The following is a 21,271-nucleotide window of genomic DNA, read 5'->3' as shown; positions in this document are numbered from 1 at the left end:
TTCCTTGCCCAAGTTTGGACAAATTAATGTAAGCTTAGAACAGAATATAAGTTCCTGATTCCATGTTCAATTATTTTTTTCTATTATTCCATACTGTTAACTGATTTGTGTGGATATATTTAAAGTCCACATTCAAAGTTATGACAATTTATAGTATGTATAGATCATTAACTATGTACAGTCTATTGAAATTCAAGGAATCATAGAGATTTTAAAAACCACATGGAGTGTCCAAATTTTGAAATGCAGTTTTGGCAATTAAAGTGTCAGGATACCTCAGACTTACTGAAGCTGAAAAGACCCAGTGAAGATTCTGTTTTGCTGTAATACAAATACAATATTCTAATATATGGAAATTCCTTGTTTTTTTTCTAACCATATTAACATATTTTTGGTTTTTAGTAATTACTCTTATTAAGACCACTAGGTGCTCAATTTTTTTTTTCTCAATTAGCAACAGTAAATTAAGTTATTTGGGTATAACAGTAATTTCCTAGTGACTCTTAATTTAAAAAGTAATGTGTTACAAAGGGATTAGCGTAGCAATCTGTCAACACCTGGAATGGGCACCACATAAATATCCAATAAGTTACTCCACCTCCTCTTAAAATTGGATAACTATGTAGTTGGAAATTTGTCATATGTAAAGATAAAAGAGAAGTCTTTTGTTATCACACAGAATGCAAAATCTAGCAACCTATGACTGACATTGGCATCCAGGAAGAGCTGTATCATCACCCTTCCTTTAAAAAAAAAACAAACAAAAATACAAACACAGGCCTATTTTTAACTGACTTACTGACAATTTAGTAGTGAACTCTACCTATGGATGTGAGGATTTCGGAAGAGCAGAGCTGTACGTGTTAAGTCCAGACTCCCAGGCATAACTCTAGTTATCTTAATTTAGTAGGTCTGCAACAGGGACTCTAAAATCAAGTGTATGTATTTCTAATAAGAAACCCAGGTGATTCTAATGTAGATGGTCTATGGACCAGACTTAGAAAAACACTGGGCAGTGGAAGCTTTGCATATAGTCTCAGATTTCACTGCTTAGTATGTTTCTTTTAAGTTCTCTGCAAAAGTTACAATTCACATTGTCCCAAAGCATTTTTGCTATGGATTTTAAAAGCTAGTTATACAATTAATTATGGCAACTGGAATTTAGACTCTGCCCCAGTTAGCCCAGAAAGCAACAATGGCACAACTTTGTGATGAAAGTAAACTCAGATTGACTCACACATAACCAGAATACTCAGGGCTATTCATTATGTGTATGATCACAATCCAGCTCATTAGAGAATCCAGGCACTGAACCTCATTTAGAATAATTTCCCAGAGTCTCTCCCATTCATGACCAAGTTTAAGTGACTTACTATATATCAGTAAAATTCAGTGGTGAAGAAGGCATTTAAGATTAATAGTGGAAAAACCTTTGAAGAATTAGGTAGATAAAAAGGTGATAAACTTGCAAATGGTCTAAGTAAGAGATGAAATAAACTTTGCCAAAGGCAAAAAAATTTTTTTTTCAATAAGTAATGGGAAATATTGGCACCACCTTAAAATGGATGCCCCATTTATCTTAGCTCTTAAGATGTGTAAGGAGACTTAGGTCATCAGTTACTAATGCTTCCATTTAGCAGTCATTTTCAAACTTTTTAATTAGAGGGAGGGGTCATGAACCTGCTGATCAATAACTTAATTTGCTTCTTTATGCCTTAACAAACAAAATCCAACTCTGTCTTCTGCCATTTAGCTGAGTAATTTGTGTCAAGCTCAGTTTCCTCATCTGTCAGGCTGTTTCCTCATGTGTAGAATGCAGAAATTGCAGTAAATGTTTCAGTACTACACTGTGACTCAAGAACAGAAGAGGTATAGCAGTGTGGGTAGGTCTATGAGTTCTTGGCTGTTAAGAAGTGAGCAAAAAAGATGTGCATTTACTTCTTCGCTGATATAAACTTCTGTCTCTCTTCCTCTCTTTTCTTGCCTGTGGACAGTGTCTTTGATTTTACTCCACATGCAAGACCCTGGAATCCAGTTGACTGCCTTTGTCTGAGCTGACAAAGAATTGTAGAATTCTTCGGTGTGGTGACCAAGTTTCTCACATACAGTTAATACATCTTAACAATCTTTCTCCTTGTTTATTTTCTTCCTGTTCTAGGTACAAACCTCCCTGAAATATTTTAACATCCTGCTTTTTAAATTTCCTATCTACCCCTTCACACCTTGATCAGAGACTCACATCATTTTCCCTAAGTGTAATCAGTCAAACAACGATTTAGCCTTCTGGAATTACCAAGATAAGCAATTTTAGTGAAGTCATTCTGGACACTATAGTGTCATTTTGATGGTTTCCTATATTTGGGCAAGTAGAGTGGGAGTCTATGAAGTGTTGGAACTTCACTCTCTGGATCTCCTATTATGTCCATTTCTGGTTGTCCATCCTGCCCAAAGTTGAATGGAATTAAACCGACACTAATTGGGAGAAGCAGATAAAATGACTGCAGTTATATGAACTGTAAGGATTAACTAGTAACTTTAGTAAGAACTTTTGGGACATTGGATACTGATTATAAAGCAGTATCAATTAAGAAAGCTCTATAAATTAGGAGTTTGGAATTAATATATACACACTGCTATATATAACATAGATAAACAACAAGGACCTACAGTATAGCACGGAGATCTATATTCAATATCTTGTAATAAACTGTAATGGAAAAAAATGTGAAAAAGAATAGATATCCATATCTATATCTATTTTTTAATGTTAATCCCAAACTCCTAATTTATGGAGCTTTGTTAATTAATACTCTTTCATCATTCATCAGTATCCAGTGTCCCCAAAGTTCTTACTAAAGTTTCCTTTATAGATTATTACAAGTTATAAAGTTATACGTATATATACATACAACCGAATCACTTTGTTGTACACCTGAAACTAACACAACAATGTAAATTAAATATACTTTAAAAATGGTTGAAAAAAAAGAAAGCTCTAAAACTGAGGGAGAAAACAACTGGCAATTAACTTAGAACCAAACCCTCCTTGTGCCTGTAACTCTCAAACTGCAGATGAATGCTGAGCAGTTGTGAGAGTCTCAAGAATGCAGGACCTGTGCAGGGATTTCACATAAGCATCCATAATTTTATTTTCTGAAAGCATTCCTTCTCATTCAAGATATATAACTCAGGATAAAAACCAGCCCATTATTATTAGTGGGAGGTAATGGTTGTCATCTGTGTCTATAAACTATGTAACCAGGGCTTGGAGTTGAGGATATAGAGAGAAAACCAAAGCTATACGTTTTTTAATGTGGTCTACATGTTCTGTCTTCAGTGAAGAAGAAGCGGTCATAAATAAGGTAACCCTCAGTTTCTTCATCTCTGAAATCAGGATTTTAATGTTTGGCTTTGATGTTTGAAAATCAATGAAGACCACCCAAATGAGAACAGATAGAGGCTGTTTATTCAGATCTTGCTCAAACAGCGAAGGCGGCCAACATCACTTTTATTTGGCCGAGACTCAACAGCAGACAGGGAAGTGGAAAAGCTTTATAGTGAAAACAGCAGGGAAGGTTTCAGGTCTAGTATGATCAGAGCTTGTTGGCCTGGGGAAACTGGGAGTCACCTAGCTAGAAGAAGGCATCTTGTGTGCATGATTTGGGGGACATATTTGGCTTTCAATGCTTGGTCCTGAGTTAGAAGTCAGGGTAAAATATAAGGAAACTGGCAGTCATTGACCAAGTCCTGATCATTCTGGGCCGACTGTTGCAGAGATTTGGGCTTGGTTTCCCAAAGTGGTTGTTGTGGAGATTGTGGGCCAGATTTCTGTCATATGTGGTCTGGCCATTGTTCATTTGTATATTCAGTCTCCAAGGCTGCAAGTTTGTTGTCAGAACTGACCATGGAATGAGTTAAAAAGATGCCTCTATTGCTGTTTTTGGAGATGGTAGAAGTATTATTAGACGATGAAGGAAAGGCAATAATATTTTGGAGAGAGGAGCAAGAAGCGTGTCTCCACGGATGTAAAAAATATTCCACCTGCTGTGGGAAGGGTACCTAGAGAAACTGTATCTAATCCTGCTTAAGTGAAGGCCAGTATAAATGTCCTCCTTTCTCCTGGCTGATAAACTAACTGTCCACGTTGCTCTTCATAAAGATCTCAAATCCCCTGAGCATTTGAAACTTTATGTTTTGCTTCCAAAACCAGTAACAAAGTTCCAATTTTTCTAACCTGTGAACTGCTAGGGCTAAGATGTCCTTATCTCCGAAGTATGAGAAGACATACAGCCAACTCAGAGTCAGAGGATGTTGCAAACTTATTATAAAAGAGCTATCTAGTTCATATTTTAATATTCATTTACTTTGCTAGCCTTTTGGTTATAATTTAAAGCTTATTTCTTTTTTAATACTCAGGCTTACCTCTGTTTTGTTTCCTTTTGTGTCTTTATATTCACGCTGTCCTGATTTTCCATCTATTAGCCTCGTTGCCAAAACTTTCAGCCATCACTTACCTTGAAAGAAGACCATCTTTCTACGTACACTGCAGCAGTCACCTGCTCACACACACACAAATTCTGTAAGTTCTTTTTAGAGTTACCACAGCTTACTTATCTTACCTGAGAGGTATCATTTTCCTCAGCTCTTCTCAACCTCCACTCTAGAGCCCTTTACGTGATCTCTGTTCCTGCCCCGCCATGGTCTGAATGCCTAAACACAAACATCCTCCTCCAACAATCTGCTGTCCTTCCTTTCTCCTCCCTCCTTTTTCTAGATCTACTCCTCCATCTTCCCTCCCATTTCTCTTCTTCCTTCCTCTGGACCATAAAATATATTTGTTCCAACACTCCAACCATTCTGGTCAAACACTTAAATCCTTTTCCTACTTCATTGCCCTCCAGTAGTAAATCCAACAGTCTGTTTCCTTGACTTCTGAATCCAGTCCTGGAGGAAACTCATGATGGTCCAGAGCAGCATCCTTGTAAGTGCAGGGCCCCACCCTCAACAGCGCTCCCCAGCTCCCTGGCAGGGCCACTCTGGGTCCAACTCAAGGCCCACTTTCATTCCTTGCAGAGGTTGTTTCAAACTTTTACTATTTACTCCTCCTCTTCTCTCAGGATAGAAATTTCTAGCTGTCCTTTCTCACCATCAACAAGACTTATCTGCAAGATTCTTTATTGCCTGACTCAGAGGAAGCCTTGCTCTTCATTTACATTCAAGGCTAATCCTCCAACATTTACTCTGGATCCCATTTTCTCCCATTTCAACAGGGGCCTCACTCCCCCATCTATTCCCCTCTTTCATAAAATGTTATTCTCTTTTAGACTTTCTCCCCAAGGTTTTGCCTCTAGCCATGTAGTCTTCTCTCTCTCTCTTTGAGTAAACTTGTTTACTCCATAATTTCAGCTACCACATACATCCTGGAATTCTTCAAGCTATATCAGTAGTCCAGAGTGCTTTCTAAACTCCAGGCTGGTTTACCTAATTACCTTATGGATAGTTCGATTGACTTTTTCCTCTCTCTCTTCTTTCTCACCATTTACATAATGAGTTCTATTAATTTTACCTAACTATTTCATAAGTATTTTCCTAAACCTATTAATTTTATTTATTGACTATTTCATAAGTTTTAATTTATCAAGCTACTGCCAAATCATTTTTTAAAAACACAACTGTAATTAAGTATTCCCGTGTTTAAAATCATATAATAGTCCTCATCAAATTTAGTTTAAATGCAAATCCCTTCATATAACACAAAATATCTTTCAGTATTTGACCCCCGCATCTCTAGCCTTTTGTTTCCCAAAGTACACTCAGAGGAATGCTTTTTCTGTGGAATGTTTTACAAGATGGGATGTGGGGAATAGGAGGGGAGTAGAAGACTCTCAAATTGGCCCTGGGGCCAACAGCACCAGAATTACTTGAGACTTTATTATATATGCAAATTCTCAAGCTTCACCCTAGACCTACTGAATCAGGAACTCTGGTAGTAGAGCCTACCAATCCGTGTTTTAGCAAGCCTGCCCAGTGATGCTGAAAAACACTAAAGTTTGAGAACCACCATCTTAGAGAATCACAATGTACATTAGCATCTTACTACAAGAAGTCTGGAAATAACGTATTTAACTTCATTTAAGCAAAATTTCCTCAATTTGAGCATGGACCGTGTGTGTGTGTGTGTGTGCGTGCACATGCGTGTGTGTGTGTGTGTGTGTGTGTGTGTGTGTGTGAGATACTCACTAATATCCAGTAGAACTAATGTTAGAGAAACTTGTCAAAAGCCTGCAGCCTCACATTGCTAGTAATTCCCCAATTAGTGTCATGTGCCTTTGCACTTAAACATCCCACTGCATTGCTCTACCAGATATCTCCCCCCAACCCTTGTCTGGCCAGCTCCTTAGAGGAGGTATTTCAAAATTATATGCTTATTGAACAGATACATGGGATGGAACAGAAATATGTTGTAGAAACCTTAGAATTGTTGCTAGGTTCCTACTACCATGAAGATATAATCTGTTATTTCAACACTTTTTTACATATAATGGTTCTCTCTGTATATTGATCTCTTCTTAATGGAGTATCTTCATATTTTCTTCTTTGATATTGTGAAAGTATAATGTACATCTTATCAGCTTGTCTGTACAAGCTTTTTGTATTGAAATATCCTTTGTAAATACGATGACTAGAAGGTTTTTCAGCTGATCCTACACCCTGGTGACTTTCTAGTTTTAAAAATTTCTCTCCCCATTATACTTTCACAGTGTTTCTTTCATATCTCTTTCCTCAGTTATCTATTAACAAAATAATTTTTAGACACTATAATAACAATGACCATATTAAGATTGACATACTAAGTCATAGCTTTATAAACCTATTGTATTTTATTTGTTATTAATGAGGTTAATGCATATTACACTTTTATATAATATAAATATATTTTATTAAATTTTTCTTGCGATACATATTAATTCATAGGGGTTTTAGTACATATTAGTACACTTATTACTAGCTTTCAGAATTTCTACTGCCATTATCTTAATTTTTCCAACCACAATTTCAAATGCCCCAGTAGACTTCTTAAATATTCATAAAGTGTTACTTAGAAAAACTGAGTCCCTAAGCAGTCAAGTAAGTATTCTTATATAATGGTTGTACTACAGGTTTCAACCATGCAGTTTATTCAAATGCACTAGCAAAATACATAAAGCATGATTTATGCTACTGATACGTGGTACGTAAAAACTTCGTGACTCAGCATCAGGTTTGGTTTATTCGGATGCAGCATACAGAATTTTATGCAAAAATCATTACCACCTGTAATCCTCTGATGTCATAAAAAAGTAATCTGTGACAGCTAAGGGACTTTGGAATTAATGTATATTCAACTACTTTGGTCTCTGCCGTTTCCCAGATCACTCTTTGCAGAATGGTGATAAGTGACTCTGGTGTTAGACATATCATCAGTAGTCATTTATTTTTATTTAATCACATTACTTGAAACGTTAGGCATATAGTTCGGCTATATACACATCAAGATGATTAATAATAGTATTCTCATATAGTCCACCATGGCCATCAGAACTCATTTTACTTACAATCTTCACAACTCACCAGGTTCTCTGGCTTTCTAACTACATCCTAGAGAAGGAAATCTATTGAGCTTAACGTAATGAGTAAATAATTACGTTATCGTGACCATAATAAATTCTCGTTCATAAAAGAAAGATAAATTTCAATAGAAAATGTAATTTAATCATAGGCGAAATCAGACATTTGTAAGCCTTTTTCGCTGCCTTTTTCTTATTAAAGATCTTCTGATGTGCCTTGGTGTACCAAAAGAATTAAAAGAGGAAGGCTGCCAGAGTTTCAAGTGGTTCTCAGGGACCAGGTATATAAGATTCTTAAGATCCTTTGGAGATTGCTTATAGTTCATTCTGGCAATTTGAAGTAATTTGTCCTAGCCACTAATTTTTTGACTATTTTAGCTCTTCAACTTTTAGTATCTGTTAAATTTTGAGCTTAAAGGTAAATCAACAGCATTTGGAAGCACCATAGGAAAATTAAAGTCCCTAAAGGTGCATTATAGTCGGCGTATGAGGTCTCTAACAGTAAGTGGATTTAATACAGGGTTATATTTTAACTTAAGTGAGACTATAATAGTGTGATGACTCATCCAAATCTGGTTACCTGTCCTGGGCAGCATTAGACGATAGGCATACAACCATTCAGCAGAGGGTGGCTGTTCTTTGGAAAAGACATGGTAGTTGGATAGGGCAAAAGATTGGCTCAAGTAAAATCGAATCCACCTTCTGTATGAGAGCCCATAAATTTCCTGAGCTACACATTGGAGCTTTCAGATATCCTGGATATATAAGATTATAAATAATTTAGCAAAAACAAGGAAACAATATGCTTCCCACTGAGTCATATACTTGAGTGAAAATTGTCTCGTCTTTATCTTTTTTGCCTAATTTAGAAAAGTACATGTGAAAGACGTGTTATAAGAAGAATGCCCACCAAACAAAGTGACCAGAATAATTTATTTGTGTGTTCAAAGGAATTGTGTTTGTTGAATATGAAGTTTAGATGTTAAACATTCAAAATTGTTATTATACTCTGTTAATCTCACTGTAAATTTAGATCATTGAGGCAACACTCTTCCCAGAGGTGAGAGTGGAGAATTCATTCAGTATTGTAAATCAAGAAGGATTCCAATATGATTTAAATACACATACATGCACAAAAAAGAAAGATAGACTTAGGAAGTTTTTGTTAACTAGATACATTTGTGAGTGGAATGAGAGAGTTCCAGACCATTCATGCAACTTGTATATGCTGTCGTATTTAACAATACTGGCTTTGTAACCAGGCAGTCTTGCTTGAGTTCAGCCCACTTTACTACCAGTGTGACTATGGACAAATAGGCAGGGCAAATTTTATATACAACACACACACACACATCATTGTACAAACAGTTCAACCTTTTGCCTTGGAAGAAGCCACATTAAAGGGATAATTTCTACAATAATAATTCCTAAGGTCATGAACTGCAGTAGAGGAAGAGAAACCTCCATTCCAGAACCAAAGTATTTAGGAGTTCAAGCCTGGCCATTGTGACTTTACCCTGTGGGATGCATTCAATGAAGAGAGGAAACCTGAATTTAATAGCTTTGGTTAGCATGATCTGAGAGTTGTTCCATTACCCCTTTTCTCTAATCCTCCTGTTTGACAGTGACATCTAACTAAAGTCATACCATTTGACCTTTTCTTTTGCATGTTGCATGACCTTGTGAGCAGAGTAAGAAACGGGACATTCCTCGGGAAGATCAGGGACCAACCACCAAGAATTTGGATTTTTGGCCCCAACTTATTACACTGATGGTCACGATTATTGATGAGGATAAAACTGCCTACACTCCTGTCCTGAATCAGTAAGTACACTGTTTTGGTAATAACTGGATTTTATTCCACTAAAGTTAAGAAAGCAAAATATTTGAAGTATGGCTTATACTCTCATGACAATGACAAACTTTTCCAAAATCAAGCTATAGAAAGCAGTATATTTTTACTTTTATCAGTAAATATTAATTCAGTGATATTATGAATTTTTAGTTTCAGCCTCATACAGAGTGATTATTTGGATATGGAGACAAATATTTCCCACAAATTTATTTTTATTTGATGTAGAAAAATTTCTTCTTTCCACTGGTTTCTTTCATTGTCTTAAAATTTAAAAAAATGCAATCCCCCAAAACTAAAAAGAATGTTAAAGAGTATTAACGTATTCCACCGTGACTTTATTAATAGTAAGGATTTTTCAAAAAAACTTGCTTTCAAAATAGTTGTGTATGCTAGATGTAACAAATTTAATGCAGTATTTAAGAGAACAAGTCCATTTTCTCAAATAACCTAAGCCTATGCCTCCATGCATAGAATTTATAAATTATGAGCAGGTTAACAAGGCAGATGAATTAAAATTCGTGGCTGTTCTAGAAGACTCTGAAATCATCAACTTATCAACTTAACACTAGCTATGAGACCTTGGGCAAATTATCTAATTGCCCTGGGTCTCAGTTTCCTCATATATAAAATAAGGATATATTACCAGATAATTTCCAAGATCCAGTCCACCTTTAATGTTGCACATTTAGGATTTATTTCACACCCACACGTCGAGAGCTATACAACAGAAATAACAGCTGACTCTGCCCGCAGGGCATTTGCAATCTGGTAATGGAGAGAATATCCTGACATATTGGTCATACCTGAAAACCTGTGGGCAGCAGGAATAGCAGAAATAGACAAACCATGATGTACATTCAGGCTTAATATGGAGAACTGGTTTTATTATTTCTAATTTTTAGTACTGGTCAAGACAGTCAGGGTCAAAAAGCTTGTGTGGAATACAATTGAAATTCCAATTATAGAAGAAATACCTGTAAGTATTCCAATTTTTATCCTTTCCTGTTTCTTCACCACCCATTTTCACCTGCCCTGAATTTCTTCTAAATGTGGAGAAAGTATTCCTCTCTTTGATAGGCATGACAGCATCGTTAGGTTTACCTTTACACTTTCTTCTTCCTTTTCCCCTTATACCCACCTTTTCTGCCTGATGCCAGAGTGTATCATGATGACCATCTGTAGAGACTTTCTCTTATTCTCTTCTGATAGCTCAGGAATAGATCCTCTCTTTTAACATATGGCATGTCCTCAGTTCCTCCTGGACAGCTTTATGGGCTAGATATGTTTTCTCATTCATTCTTTGGATCTTTCTTGAAGATACAGTAGATTTCCTAAAGGTAGGGACATCAATAACTTGTTTTAAGACTGTGCCCTCGGGCTGGGGTAGGTCAGTTGATTAATGAGAATGGAATGAAAACAAACATCTGCTGAGAAATGCTAATTAAAAGTTATTAGCAAGGATTTTATTTTTAATCAAATGAATTCTTTACATTTACCAAATATTCAGGATATGACTATTAAAAGATAACATTATAAAATCATGGAATCAAAGTTCCCCAGAATCATTCTTAATCATATACCATTAAAGATATACAAAGATTTTAGTTACTTTTTTGTGACTGTGTTAAAGGAAGTGGAGGGAATGCGTTTACTTATGGCAAAAATAAATTTTAAATTATGAGCTAAATTAAGTCTACTAAGTATAAAAATGAGCAAGGACACAAGGAAAGAAGAGAAATGTCTTTGTCTTGCTTTTTATTTTTGTTTATAGTGTCAGTTTGGAGTCACTTTTGTTCCAATGAAAACCTAGTTCTAATAGAGCTGAACACTTTCCCTCTGTTGGGAATCTGTGCTTTATGATTGTATTTGCTCAGATTTTGAAGATGTTCTAAAGAGTTTTTGCTCACTAAGGATCATTGCATTTTGTTTCTCATTTAATTAAATCTATATTTTAAGTGAACTCACCTAGATAGCAAGGTGTGCTCTTAGTGGCCAATGTTGCGTTTGTGTAATTTTGTGAGATTTCCATTCATGCGTGTTTCTTTATTTGTGCAATGTGTCATCACATTTAGGCATCGCTAATTATCTCACTGGGTAGTTAGACTGTTAGGATCAAATAGGCTGATAGTTGCGAATGCAGATTCTGAGCTCCATCCCAAATCTACAGAGTTAAAATCTGAATTTGGCACAGAAGTCTGCATTATTAGTAAAGTATCCCTTGTGTGGTTTGTATACACCAGAGTATGAAGGCACAGGTCAGTTTGTGAAGGACATGTCCAGCTAAAACAAGTTTTGGGTTTTATTTTGAAGGTAATGGCAAGAGAACGGATAATTTAAAAATATAGGTCTTATTTTTATATCTTTCTTGTTTTTAATATCTAAGATTATTGATATAAATAATTAATTGAATGAAGTATTCGTGGTTATTTTGACTAAAAAAATATTGCAAGCCTTTGCTTATTCAGGTTTGATAACAATTTATAATAATTGCAGAAAGTAAACATGAGGGGAAGGATTTGTTTTATTTTGTATATTAGTATGTATCCAGGCATATATATTGGTTGAATTAATGAATACATTAAAGTAAATCCATATGTGTAATTGGTGTCTGTTCTCTCTGTTCATACTCCATTGATTAACTGATGTACTAGAGTATTTCTTTGACTGATACGTCTTCACATTTTAAAGATTAATTTCATGAAGTCGCTTTCCAGGTGTTTCTATTTCATTGAAACTGAAAACTATTAAGCACAGTATTTTCAGATCTTTCAATGTGGGTCTTTCTCTCCCTTTTAAATAGATGTATTGAGGTATAACTGAATACAATTAAAAATTTAATTAGTTTTGACATATGCATCTAACCATGAAACCATCACCACAATCAAGATAATAAAGATACCTATATCCCCAATAAGTTTCTGTGTGCCTTATGTAACCCACCCCAGGCAACCAATGGTCTGCTTTCTAATACTACAAATTAGTTAGAAATTTTTATCCTTTTGTATAAAGGAATAATATATTATGTACATTTCTTTGTCTAATTTCTTTCACTAATTACAACTATTTTGAGATTCATCCAGGTGGTTGTGGGTATCAATACTTCATCTCCTTTTATTTCTGAGTAATATTCCACTATATAGATACAACACAAAATGTTTATCCATTCATCTGTTAGGATTAGGGTTAAGGTTAGGGGGTAAATTTGGAGTTTTTTCAAGATTAGGTTTCTGTGAATATTTGTTTGCAAGATTTTGTGTAGACATATTCTTTTATTTTCCTTGGGTCATGTAATATGTACATGTTTAATATTTCTTAAAACTGCCAAACCACTTTCCAAAGTGTTTGTACATTTCCAACACTTAGTACTATTAGACTTTTTACTTTTAGCCATTCAAATAAGTGTAGTGATATCTCCTTGTGGTTTTAATTTGCACTTTCCTAAGTACTGATATTGACTGTCTTTTCATCTGCTTATTTGCAATACATATATCTTCTTTGGTGAAATGTCTGTTCAAATCTTTTTGCCATTTCCAAATTGGGATGTTTATCTTCTTATTAATGAGTTGTAATGGCTCTTTAATTATACTAAATAAAGGTCTACTGTTATGTAAATGCTGCAATATTTTCTCCTAGTTTGTGACTTTCTCTTCCATTTATTACTAGTTTCTTTTGGAGAGCTGTTTTTAAGAAAATAATTGATAGAGTAGTCCAATTTGTTGATTATTTTCTTCTATAATTTGGGCTTTCTGTGTCCTACTTGAGAAAACGTTGCAACACCCAGAGTCAAGTTGCAATACTGTAGTTTTCTTCTAGATATCTTACATTGAGATCTGTGGTTCATCTCCAGTTATTTTTTGTATATGGTATGATATAGAGTTTAAGATTTTTGGGGATTTTTTTCATATGTTTAATCTTTTCAGCTCAATTTGTTAGAAAAATTATCCTATCCCCATCGAATTGCTTTGGTAACTTTGTCAAAAATCAATTAATTATATGTTTGAGTCCAATTCTGTACTCTCTGTTCTATTGATCCGTATATCTATGGGTCTAGTAGTGATTAACTTCAGCTTTTGTCTGGAAAACTCTTTGTCTCTCCTTCAATTCTGAAGGACAACTTTGCCATGTGGAATATTATTGGTTGGCAGGTTTTCTCTTTCAGCATTCTGAAATATCATTCCACTCCCTCCTGGCTTGCAAAGTTTCTGCTGAAAAATTCACTGATAGTCTTATGGGGATCCCCTTCAATGTAACAAACTCCTTTTATCTTGCTGCTTTTAGGATTCTCTCTTTGTCTTTTATATTTTCTCTTGGCTGAAATCCTCACTTTGTTCATGCATTGTTCTCTGACCTCAGTGAGCATCTTTATGACCATTATTTTGAACTCTCTATTGGGTAAAATCACTTATCTCTTTTATTAAGGTCAATTACAGGTGATTTATCTTGTCCTTTTGTTTGCAACGTATTTCCTTATTATTTTTTTTTTTTTCATTTTCCTTGACTCTTTGTGTTGGTTTCTGCACATTAGATTAGACAACCACCTCTCCCAGTCTAGACAGACTGTCTCATCAATCAGCCCAGCCCAAGCTTCTGGTTGTCTCTCAAACCTTTATGGTTGTCCAAGCTGCCATCTTTGTTCTTAGTGGCTCCCTAATTGAGGGTGTGCCAAGGCCGGTCATTGTTTCAAGGAAAAGGATAAAAGTCAGCACCTAGATGCAGGCTAACTAAAAGCTGTACCCTCAGGCAATAGATGGGAAAAGATATAGTTAAGCCCCTTGGAAGGAGAAATTGGAAGATGGGCATTATTGCCTGCTTCCTCTGCACTGAGCCCAGGTGGATAGCCATGACAGTGGGGGAGGGACAAGCAGGTGTTTCTGCACCTGTTGAAAAGCTGCTTGTTTTGTTTGCTCTAGTCCTGTGGGACTTGTGAATGAAAGACCTACTGGCTATCAGAGCTACATGATTTGGGAACCCATCCCTCAGCTTGCAGCCATAAAAGCTGATGCAGTAAATATGTGGACAGGCTCCTTCCAGGGAAGTACTGGTGGTTTGATTTCATTGTTGGATCAAGCAAGAGGGAGAATGCAGGGAAGTGCCCACCAGCTCCTCTGGGCTCTAAGAAAGATCTCAGCCAGCCTCTAGATGCATGCTAAATTAGAAGCCAGACCCTCAGGCATAAACTTGTAAAGTATGCAGTCATATCCCTCCAGGGCAAGACTGGGAGATGGGCATTTTTACCTGCTCTTTCTGGGCTGAGCCTTGAGGAGACAGCCACAGGGAGTGATGTGCACCCACTGACAAATGCGTCTTTATTTGCCATAGTCCTGTGAGCCACTGGATTTCTCTCAGTGGGAATTTCTCCATGTGTAGTGTCGTTGTACATTCATTGCATCTGTGGGTGGAGGGAAGTTCCTATGTTGCCATCTTGGTCCCTCCCCAAACTGCTTGTTCTTGATTGTGTTTTTGTTGTTTGTCTTTCAAGGAATTTTTCCATTTAATCTAAGTGGCAATTTGCTGTTGTATAGTTGCTCATGACATTTCTCTATTATGCCTTAATGTCTATAAAATCTGAAGTCATTTCTCTTCTCTCATTCTTAATATTGATATTTTGTATCTCCTGTTTTCCTGTCTAACTGGCTAGCCATTTATGAATTTTATTAGTCTTCTGAAAAAAAAAGAAACTGATTTTGGTTTCATTAAATCTCAGTATTGTTTTTGGTTTTAAAGTAAATTGGTGTCTTCTCTATTTCTTATTATGTTCTTTCCTTTGTAAGTGTAGATAACTGTTAGGTGGCTCCAGCAGTAATCCAGTGAGAAAATATGAGGACTTTGGATAAGATGATGGAGAGGTAGGATCAGATCTGAGAAATATTTAGGAGATAAATCAAGAGATCTTTTTGACTAACTGCATTGAGTGGAAGGTTAGGAAAGAAGATGGAGACAGTGAACACGCTGTGTTTATGGGAGCACCATTAATTGAGATAATAAATTCAGGAGGAAGTCTCAGTGTAAGGAAGTAAATAGTTAAAAGAAGTATACAGTGAGTTATATTTGGATATATAGAGATTTGGCTATCTGTATGACTTCCATGAATCATATGCAGTAGGCAATTGTATACTTAGCTGTGAAATTCCTTTAGACTGATGACAACTAAATGTATAATGTAGGAGAGGTTCACTAAATATGCTTGAAAGTAAGAAATCTTATATCTTTTAAAATATTTGTGTAATTTTACTCTGATTATTTAAATTATTGTGACTTAACATTACTTTGTTTTTGTAAAGCTGACCAAAATGGAAGCAAAAATATGTTTGATCCATTCTACAATCCTGTGTATTTGCATGTATTTTATTATTGTCTGTAATTTCTTTTAGCATCTTTCCAAAGTATTGAGCCACAGTGAAAGCTCAATTTGTTTTCTCTCTGCATTAAGAGTATATATCAGAGAGGCTCCAATGTGTTGAATAGAAAATGGAACAATTTTCAAAAATCTGCTGTTTCATTTGTGAAGATGAGGTATGCTGCTTTTATTTTGTCAAGGCTGCGGGATGAGCCATAACATTATTTTCAAATTTTATGTTTTAAAACATAGTATGCTTCATTTGCTGCAGGGAGAAAATTGGGTTTAAGCTACTTTGATCAAAGATGTACATCTTCTTCTTTCTGTTTTGGAACTAATGCTCTTCAAAGTATTAAAGCTGTTGATGTCTTTGCTTGCACTGTGGCTTCCCTAAATTATTTTTCTATTTAAAACTTTGTTACAAAACTGTTCATTATGCTAAAAAGTAGAGAGAGTATACAATGGAGTGTATATCCATAACTCAAACTCAACAATTACTAAGATTTTGTCATATTTTCTTCACCTATACATTGAGCTTTATTATTTTTTTTTCCTTTGCTGAATTCTTTTAAACAAATCTCAGACATATATCATTTCATCCGTAAAAATTACGGTTATTTTCTTACATATGACAATGTCATTCTCACAACTAATAACACTAACAGTAATGCATTAGTATCGTGTACCCCTTCCTGTAATCAAATGCTGCTGTTTTTCTTTAAAAATCCCTTTTTACATTTGTTTTGTTTTAGTCAGGATTCAGATGAGGTCCACATACTACATTTTGGCTACTTTGTGTTCTAAGTCTCTTTCCTCGTAATTCCTCTCCCTTAACTTCTCTTTTATCCATGCCGCTACTTTCTTAAAGAAGCCATGTTCATTGTCCTTTAGAATGTTCTACTTTCTGGATCATTCTGCATGTCTCTTTCTTATATTTAATTTGTTCCACCGTATTCTGTACTCCCCATAGCTGAGCACTGGCTTAAAGGCTATCTTTCAGATTCCTTTTTTGTTTGTTTGTTTTTCAAGAATAACTCACAGGTGACTCTGTGTACTTCATACTCCATCACATCCGCGGTCACAGTAAGTCTGGTTGTTCCCCCTGTGGTCATGCTGCCAGCCTGATCCTTCCATTTCAGTGTTCCTGTTGACCTCTCCTCTAATGCTTTCATTTATTTATAATCATTTCAGAATAAGTTATTCAATTAGGGACGGCAAAATTGTGATTTTATAATGTTATTTGTTCAGCATTTATTTAGTTAGAGTTTTTCTGTAAAGAAGGACTTGCCTTCATCAACTAGGGCTGCTTATCTGGTTATTGTCGATGAAAATAATCAATAAATAACCTATATTAGGAATAGAAAAGAATTTTATTTGAGTCAAACTGAGAACTCTAGCCTAGAAAACGGCCTCCCAGAAAACTCCAAGGAACTGCTCCATAGAAGCCTGGTTATCAGCACAGTTTTATATCTTGTCAGAACAAAGGACATGAAACAAGCCAGGGATACATTCCTTCAAGGTGTCAAAAAAAACAAATCAGCACGTACACGGTGAGTCAGTATAGTCGTGGCACCTGGGAAGGGAGTCTTATCATCGGAGGAGTACCAGCATTGGTGCCCTGGGAAGGGAGGTATCTAATCTTTATTTTTAACATGGTCTTTGTTTACTTCTGCTCAGTACACCCTGCTTTTTAATAATTAAAGCCCAAGCACAGCTTATGTTTGATAGGCCACAAACAGGCAGTTTTAGTTAGCATAAAATTCAAGTTAACTCATATATAAGCCAGAATGACTTCCCCATATCGCAGTATGTGAAAATTTCTTGTATCATTACCCTGAAATAGAACAAGTATAGGAAAGATAAGGCAAATATTCACTTCTTTCTTTTAAAGATTTTTATTTCATTCTTTTTTCTGCTCTATTTACTTTTATTTTTTTTCATTAAAATTCTCATTTAAATAAATATGCATTGAATATTTTCTAGTTGCCAGGTTCTATGCAAAGCTGGGGCCACAAAGATTTAATCGGGAAAGAGATATACAAAATCAAACATGAGCCTTAAACTGTGCCTGCCACAATCACAGGTCATTCTGAGATCAAATTCCTCACCTTAATCCCTTGTTAAGGTAATCTAATGAAAAAAACTAGATTTGGAATTAGACTAAGAAATCCAGAGATTGAGATAGTTGACAAGAATAGACATTGAAAGGTTATGAGTTTGGAGATGGCTATAGTAAGTGATCCAAAATTAAGAATAAATCAAAATGATGTGTAAATAGAAGCCAGGAGATAAACATGGTTGAAGGAGAAGAAGGCAGTTTTCAGGAAAAGAAGGGAAAGGATGCTTGCAAGGAAAAGCGGAAACGATGAGAATAGCAGAGTCTTGGTATTGGTGGACTTCTTTTTTTTTTTTTTTTTTTTTTTTTTTTTTTTTGCGGTACGCGGGCCTCTCACTGTTGTGGCCTCTCCCGTTGCGGAGCTCAGGCTCCAGATGTGCAGGCTCAGCGGCCATGGCTCACGGGCCCAGCCGTTCCGCGGCATGTGGGATCTTCCCGGACCGTGACACGAACCCGTGTCCCCTGCATCGGCAGGCGGACTCTCAACCACTGCACCACCAGGGAAGCCCTGGTGGACCTCTTAGGTGAGGATCCTGACTGTGGTCACTCACTGCACTCCCCTAATGCCTTCACCTCGGAAGGAGCTTTTTGTTCCTGGTGCAAGGAGACTGACTACTGGTGTTTGCTCCATCTGTTAACCTAGTTCAGCTTTCCTTGGGTTCCAGTACAATGTGGCAAGGCAGTTTAGTCTTGTTTCTCCATTGTGCAAAGTATACTTATCAAAATTACCTTCTAGTTATTTGCAGTTACTTGAGCTGTGATCCTTATAGCCAAAGTAGCATAACTAAACCATATGATATTACATGGAGCAACATGTGTATTCCACTATAGTTGCAGTTAGGTTGCTGTTGAAGTGTAAAGGAATGCTTCAATTTCAATTGCTGGGATATAAGCAAACAATATATTTCCTATGAGTAAACAGTTCTGCAGAGCTAGGGTTTACAATGGGGAGAATGGATAGCCAGAAAATCTGAAAACCTGGGCTAACACTACCTGAATAAAAGCACACACACAAAAAAGAAGTCATTTTGAAAGCTTTTACTAATGTTAATTAATTACAGCCGACTTAAATTTTAAAATAGATAAGGTGTTTCTCTGCAAATTCCCAAAACAATAACACGTTATTTGGAAAGAATAAGAATATTTTTCTAAGAGCATAAGAGTACTGTTGTAAGATTGCTAACTAAGAATTATACTAATTCAGTCGCTTCTGAAGATTTCAATTTTCTGCCTCCCTGACTGCACATCATAGAGAAAACAAAAGGTTCATCTTGGATTTTCAGTTTATTATGCTTGCCAGATGATTTATGTACAACTAGATATCTGTGTTATAAATATTACAACCATCGTATAGGGAACTATGGGAAATTCATTGGAGCCAGACACTGTACTAAGCATTTTTTACAGTTTAATGTTTAATTGAATCCTCAGTGTAATTATAATAGAATCAGTGCTGTTAACATCCCCAAAGTGCAGACGATGAAACTGAAGCACAGTTAGTAAGTGGCAGAATTAGAATCTAAGCAACCCTCTGCATTAACAAAACGATTAATTGTAGGGAAAAATCCCATAAGTCAGGGCATTAATCCTTTAGCTCCATCCAGACATTTCTGATGTCTCAATGATTAATCTGAATCTGGTCATGATAAACCTGAAACAATAATTACAAAAGTTTAAAGTGCAAGATATGCCATATGATGGCACCAGTTGTAGTTGTATATAAACCAATAGACAAAATGCGTACAATTTGTAATTTACTTGTAAGAAAAATGTAAATGTGTAGTGCGTACTCACTGGCACCCTCAGGAGAAACCATGAAAGAATTTTTTTTTTTCTAGAATTCTCTGTGTTAAAAACCTTGCTTCCCAAGCATTTGGGATACACAAAAATGATCAGTTTTCCCTTGTGGATTAGGTGCAAGAAGTGTTAGAACCAAGGCCCACATTTAATAACTCTATAGAATCTAACTTCATACCTTTCTACATTTCTATGTCTAATATCATTTTACTTTTATATCCTCATTTTTCTTCTCTTTTTTTTTTAAACATATTTTCTCCCTGGAGGCCCCCTGTGTCCTCCTGCTGAATTCTAAACTGGTTGTTCTCTAGGTCTGTTGCAGAGCTGTTATTTGGCGATAGTGATGGCTACCATTGGTTTAGAAGGTTTCATTCGTTTAACTTATGTTGATTACTGGGCAATATGTTACAAACTGGAGATTCAGCAATAAACAAGACAAAAAAAGTTCTTTATTACTTTTCCTGGGAGGGGAGAGGAGTTAGATAGCAAGGCACCTAAAAATAAACAGATAATACCATGTTTCAGGTATTGATAAATGCTATGGAGAAGGTAAAGCAAGACAATACTGAAAACAATGACTTGGCAGAAGTGAAGATCAGTGCCAATATGTCAATTTCAATGGCTACAAAAGGACTCTTGCAGAAAGTGACATTTGAATTGAAGCCTGGATCAGAGGAAGGCAAACATAAACTAAGCTTTGGTAACTGTAAACAGGAGAATCAATAGCAAGTACAAAGTTTCAGAGCTGAAGCCTGGCATGTTGGACTAGCAGCAAGAAAGGCCACGTGATTGGGGCTTAATCAATGGGAGAAACATTAGGAAGAGTTGATGCCATAAAAGTGGCTCCTTTATTTATTGGATGGAGCTGCGGATTCCCATAGATGGCAAAGCAAACAGACTGCAACACTTTGCTTTCACGTCCATATTTCAGTTGCTGTCACCTGGTATGTGGCCAGTATTTCCGTAGGTTAGAGAGAATGAGTAGTAGTAATTTGGTTAGTCAAGTTTCTTGTTTGTTTGTTTTGTTTGTTTTTGTAGTTATTTTTTTTCTTCAGCAAAGATAATTTTACGAAACACTTAATGGACTCTCTACTATCTAACTCCAAGTTCCCTCCACACTTTCCTTTGCCCTTAAGATTTAAGCCTTAACTAAAGCATTGCCTCTTCCAGCTAGTCTTCCCTAATGCATCCAGGATGTATAGGTGCCACATTATGGCTCATCCATGAATTTACATTCTATCATTGCATTTATAGTATGGTACTATGAGTATATATATATATGTATAAATCTGTTTCTTCCACTATGCTGAAAAGTTTTTGAAGGAAAAGACCATGTCTTTTCATCTTTTTATTTTTACCACCTTAGCATAGTGTCAGATGAAGTGATGATGTTCCACTTGTTACTGAATGAGGGTCCCGCTGCTCCCACTGATAGAATCAATTACACACTCACAAATGTTGGCAGCAAACGACAGGCGCCTTTAATCAGAATGTCCATGGTCTGGAGAGATGATGGACTCAACATCCCCCAAAAACCACCTCCGAAGATTCTGCTTGAC

General features: G+C 36.0%; 1 protein-coding gene across 2 annotated transcripts in view; it reads left to right on the top strand.

Moving 5' to 3' along the window:
• Nucleotides 1–21,271, top strand: part of UNC13C (unc-13 homolog C) — a 586,631-nt gene that overhangs the window by 366,738 nt on the left and 198,622 nt on the right. For both annotated transcript variants that reach the window (XM_032622977.1, XM_032622978.1), the window contains one exon: nt 9,298–9,431. In XM_032622977.1, coding sequence (XP_032478868.1) covers nt 9,298–9,431 — 134 coding nt within the window. The remainder of the gene's footprint in view (nt 1–9,297; nt 9,432–21,271) is intronic.

This window comes from Phocoena sinus, chromosome 2 (assembly GCF_008692025.1).
Source record: "Phocoena sinus isolate mPhoSin1 chromosome 2, mPhoSin1.pri, whole genome shotgun sequence".
Classification (NCBI taxonomy): Eukaryota; Metazoa; Chordata; class Mammalia; order Artiodactyla; family Phocoenidae; genus Phocoena; species Phocoena sinus.
Note: the sequence above shows the minus strand (reverse complement) of the source record. Positions and strands in the feature narration are given on the sequence as shown.